The sequence below is a fragment of the Austrofundulus limnaeus genome, unplaced genomic scaffold (genome assembly GCF_001266775.1).
Source record: "Austrofundulus limnaeus strain Quisiro unplaced genomic scaffold, Austrofundulus_limnaeus-1.0 Scaffold535, whole genome shotgun sequence".
In the NCBI taxonomy this organism is placed as follows: domain Eukaryota; kingdom Metazoa; phylum Chordata; class Actinopteri; order Cyprinodontiformes; family Rivulidae; genus Austrofundulus; species Austrofundulus limnaeus.
The window spans coordinates 260,345-265,816 of NW_013952937.1; the positions used below are offsets into that span (position 1 = coordinate 260,345).

Below are 5,472 nucleotides of genomic sequence, written 5' to 3' on the forward strand. Positions count from 1 at the left end.
GATTTTTAATAATCTTTTCCTGTTAAATAAATAAATCAAATCAAATCAGATAGAGATTTGGCATGATAAGTTAAAGTGGCAGAGTGACTGGGTAGTCATATATCTGCACTTAAGTCACGTGTGTTCTCCACTCTATTAAATAGCAATTTGTTGTATAGAATTGCATTGCATGTGTTTGGTATGTTGAGGGTAAATCTAAATCTAATTGGAATTTGAAATCCAGAAGGTACGTCTAAAAGAGACTGACCCCAAGCTGGAGGGATGAAGTGGGAGTAAACTGATTGCTGACTGGCAGAACCTGCAGCAACCTGAGCATCAGGAGATGTGACAAATGTTGCTGGAATATCTTTCCTTTGCCAAGATGAACCACGACACAAGCCCCAACCCATGACAGGCTTTTAGACTTATTATCAATATCATTGTCAGTATTTTATACAATCCCAATTCCAATGAAGTTGGGCTGTTGTAAAACTTAAATAAAAACAATATGATGATTTGCAAATCATTTTCAACAAATTTGTATGTATAGAAATGAGTTGAAAAGGAGGCTTTGTGAATGCAGAGCAGGAGCAAAAAAGGAGAGAGTAAAGGAGAAATTTCAACCATCTCTTCCAATGAGCATGATGGACAATGTGAGATCATTGGGGAACCAGTTGGATGAACTCCAAGCCCTAACAAGAACCCAGCCAATGTATCAAGAATACAGTATTATTGTTTCGCTGAAACATGGCTACAGGATTATATCCCTGACTCAAGCCAGCGTCTCCCTGCCAGGYTTTCTGACTATTTGATGGACAACCCTGAGCATCCTCTTCATCAGACTGCCACACTGCAACAGAGTGTCTTCAGTCATGGCTTCTTCAGATCTGCTGTAAAACAGACAGGAGATCCTTCCTGCCCACAGCCATCAGTATCTATAACATCAGAAACCAGGATAATACGAGTTACAACATTTAATTTCCCTTTGGGATTAATGAGTTGCTTTTTCAACTGAATACAATACAAAGGCTTGTTATTCAATGTTGAAATAAACTTTAATGATTTATAACWGATTTGTATTTAATGCTGCAACACGTTCTACAAAAGCTGGGACAGGAAAAACAATTTCATTGAAATTGAGATTGTATAACCCATTCAAAACAAGTGAGGTTGATCAAAGTGATTCACAGTTTWACCAGACAACATCTCAATATGAGACATTTTAAAATATAAAACAAAAATAAACGGGTAATAAACTATGTAAAATCTTCTGCTGTGTTTTGATCAAAAACAAAAATAAACAGATGGGTCTTTAGGAGGTATTCAATAGATTTCAAAYGTCTGAATTGGGCATATTGAAGGGGAGACAGAACCAAAGATGACCTTTGTTTCAGATTTTAATCTGGATTTTGAGTCGTCTACAAGAAACTGGCTGGTGGGCTGGAATTCTTCTTACAGGTGTGTCAAGTTGAAGATGATCAGTTAWATGTGGTGGGGCATGAAGTAATAATACAACTTTAATTAGGCCTATAAAGAAAAAACAGGTGTATTTTCTCACTTGGTTTGTCCCAGCTGCTGCAGTTTGGACGGTTCGGATGTGATGCAGAGATGATTTATGTAAACCARTCTAYAGGTAATTACAGAGTGATTAAAACATGAATAACTTTCTCCAGGCCTTTAAAAGAAGACCTCAGTTCAGCAGTAACTCTGAGTTGGAAAAAAGCTGAACTGCTCAAATCAGGGGCTTTATACGAAAGAGTGTACAGCTTCAATACTTTCATACTCAGTCAAAATACACACCAAAATATTCAGATTTAAGAAACTGCGTGCAAGCTTGGATCAAAGCACATTTTCTTTGTACATCCTAACTGATGTGGAACTATGAAAGCTTGCTCTGAAAGGCTCTGTTTTGAAGGAACCCCATCATGTTGAGGACTAACTGATACCAGAACATGRCTCCTAGTTTTCCTTCAGCCCAGAGGTCCAAACAGCAGCCCTGGTACTTTAAACCGGATAAGTTGGGCATCATGTACCAGCAGGTCATGTGATCACTGGAAACAATTCTTCCACTGGAGACATTCTCTAGCAGCTGCACATCATTCAGAATGGTGGGAGATATGGGGAAACTTGGCATCAGTTCTATAGCAAGTAAACACAGGGCTGACTGTTGATATGCTGACTGTTGACTGTTGAAACGTCATGTTTGTTAAATATTCTTTTTTTTTTTTTTTCAAAAAAAAATTCATGTGATTTTTCTTTTGGTTAACTGATTATTATAAAACACAGAACAGGCAAATAAAAGTGTTCTGTATTTACTACATCAAAAYATAAAACAAGTTAATGGTAGAAAATTTATAAAATAATTCCCCTTTTACCTATTAAAGTCAGTTAAAAAAGCAACAATGTAACAANAACAAAAATTTCAACACAATGTCAAAAACTACAAAACCTTCCAGTGAACGTGGGCATGAGTGGTTTTGACTGACGATTAACTCCAAACCATGTTGACTCTGCACTACTGACTTTATTTTTCAYGTTTTGTGAAAAAATCAAATAAAGTGWTAACAGAAATATTGATATCATCATGTTTGTATCACTCATAATTGTWTTAATACCATCTATATTTAGATCGATTTGCTCACCCCTTCAACAATTACTCCCAACTCTGTTGTTCCAGACACATGAACCAATGAAGCCTGTGGCTTTAAGGGGTTTTAGAAAGATTGGTGCTTATTTCTGTGGAGTGGGCTCTTCCTGTAGCAGACAGACAGTACAGCATGTGATGTAAGGCTGTGATATAGTGTCTGTGTGGAACTCCCAGTTTCCTGCTTCAATAGGTTCTTTTATTGAACCTGCTGAATCACACATCAGGCTTAATGCAGCCGTTTATGAGCAGGAGTCAGTTTCTTTTTGTGTGTAGCCTTAGGTATCATCACACCTGATCTGAATTAATCTGCTGATTGTACTACATTGTGTTGTATTGTGTTGTATTCCCACAACCCTTCATGTTTCTTGTTCCAGTACCACTTTTTGTAAATATTTGCTGCCCTTTCAGTRCTTTGGATCACAGAGTTATTTCAGTCTGTACTTTGGGGTTCAACTAAAAATCCAAAATGACACATTCAACCTTTCTGTGTGTGCACACTGTTGACATGAGAGTAACATTGCAGATCTGATGATGGGTCAGCTCCTTTTATATGTTTCCTGAATAAATTAATACATTTGACACAGCTTTTTTACATTTCTTTTGTCAAGTTTTGTGTTTAGAAATATGAAAAATAATTATATCAGTCAGAACACACAATTAACTTGAATTGTTGTGGCACAAGAATAATTATTTTCTTTCTTTGTATCACGTTATTAATCTAGTTTTTAATGAAAAGGTCGTATCACAGAAAACCAAAATGCTGAAAAAACAGTCTGTTCCATTTTCACTAAATGCWCCACAGAGACTCTTCCTCTCAGCACGTAGCTGCAGAGGCTGCAGGGGGAAGCTACTCTCACGCTGCTCTTTATGCCTGAACTGTTTCTGAACGGCTGCCACAAAAACCATTTAAAGTGACGGAGACGGCTTCAGTAATTATTGAAGAAGACAAACCAGGAGAGAGTTTTTAGACTTTTTCAGAACCTGAAGAAGACATGGAGCTAGATTTCTAGATGCCTGGCAAACCAGGCATTAAATAAAAATGATCTGATCGTTTACACTGCACTKTGTTCCATTACCCACTTGGACGTGATTCGGTTTCTTCATTGCCACACAAAAAATCCACAACCTTAGATCCACACGTCAGGTTCTTATTAGTGTAAATGTGGCTTTCTGGGTTCTGCTCTGACTTCTGAGAATAATGATTAACCTCACAGGTACTGACCCTAAAACTAACCTAAACACAATTCAAACCTTGACTAAACCCAACCCCTGACCCATTCAACAGTATTTCCCTCAGTGGGCACCAGGCTTTTGTCCCCATAAGGAACAGTTTGTCCTCACCAGGCTGTGTGCCAGGAAAATGATCAAAAATCATCCCCACCAGGTAACAAAGACATGTTCACACAAGCACACACACATATACACACACTAGCACACACACATATACACACACTAGCACACACACATATACACACACTAGCACACACACATATACACACAGTAGCTTCTGTTTTGCTTGTTTATTTGTTTGTTTGTATCTAAAAGCTGACCTCTGCTGCCAGCACTCACCTGTTTGTTTTAAGCTGTTTTTAATGAGCTGGTTTTGAGCTGTGCAAAAGCCTTAAAACTGTAATTGAGCTTGGTTAGAAGTRAATCCAGCAGGACCCTGGTAACAGCCGGGACCTTCAGAGCAGAAGTCCAGGACTTGTCCATTCAGAGGCAGACTGACCTGGAAGTAAACCTGTGTTGGGGTTTTGACCAACCTGTGTTCATTAGTTTCTTGTTTTTCTAACTACAGAAACACAAAGAGGGAAGAAAAGCAGAGACAACAGGTTTATAGACATGAACACATGTTTGATATGGAGAGTTTTACCTGCATGTCCAGGAGACATGAACTACTTATTAGCACAGGCTGTAAAATGTGTTGGTGAGATTCCAACAGAAAACCCACTGAGGTGACTCCTGTAGCATTTTACTGCATTCTCTGTGTGTGTTTGTGCTTTTCTGTTGTGTAGTCTCCAAACTGTGGGAAGCTGTGAAATCCTCCTGGGTCCAGAGGTGACGTACGGTCCTCCAGGCATGGATCTCTTTTGCCCTGTTGCCATGACAGTTGCCCACTGTGCCGAGGTGGACTCAGAGAACTGGAACATCCAGCTGAGGAGGAAAACCCAGGACAGYAAATGGGAGGTGAGCTGCAGGGACAGATCCTGTCAACTGTGTTACAGAGCTCCTGCACTGTCCTTTTTACTGTCTTTAGAGCTTAATGTCMGCAGGAAGAGTTTGGTGTCCAGGAAGCAGAAAGCAGACAGATCTGTCAGCTGGTTCTATCTGCTCTGACTGGATGTGCTAAAATAAAACCAGCTGTTTCTGTTGTCAGTGTTTGAAGTGAAGTCATTTAGAAGATGACAAATTTAAGAATACCAGGACACAAAGTACCTGCTTATCAATCTGAGTGTGGTCACAGAAAAAGAATGACCAGCTATAACTTGTTACATTTGGTCAAGACTTCCTCACTGATAGAACCCAGAGTCCTCATCACCTCTACAGACGGGTTCTCTGTCAGCTGCTCTTTATCCTCCACTCCACACCAGCGACTGCAGGACCACACAGCTCATCTCCACCTGGTGACGTCTGCTGACAGCTCCCTGTTGTAGAGAAATCATGTAGAGTTTGATTTATTAATTTATTTATTCAAATCATTCATTCATTGAGTCATTAACTAATTACACTCAGACGGCACCACTCAGAAGGGAACAATTCATTATCAGTCTCAACAAGACAAGAAAATGAGTTGTTTCATAAAAATAACCAAAACACACACACACACACACACACACACACACACA

The 5,472-nt window shown here is 39.2% G+C and overlaps 1 protein-coding gene across 2 annotated transcripts in view; it reads left to right on the forward strand.

The window, feature by feature from the left end:
- Nucleotides 1-5,472, forward strand: part of LOC106530583 (netrin receptor UNC5D) — a gene marked incomplete at its 5' end in the record, with an annotated part of 100,116 nt that overhangs the window by 39,444 nt on the left and 55,200 nt on the right. For both annotated transcript variants that reach the window (XM_014026230.1, XM_014026231.1), the window contains 1 exon segment: nucleotides 4,642-4,813. In XM_014026230.1, coding sequence (XP_013881684.1) covers nucleotides 4,642-4,813 — 172 coding nt within the window.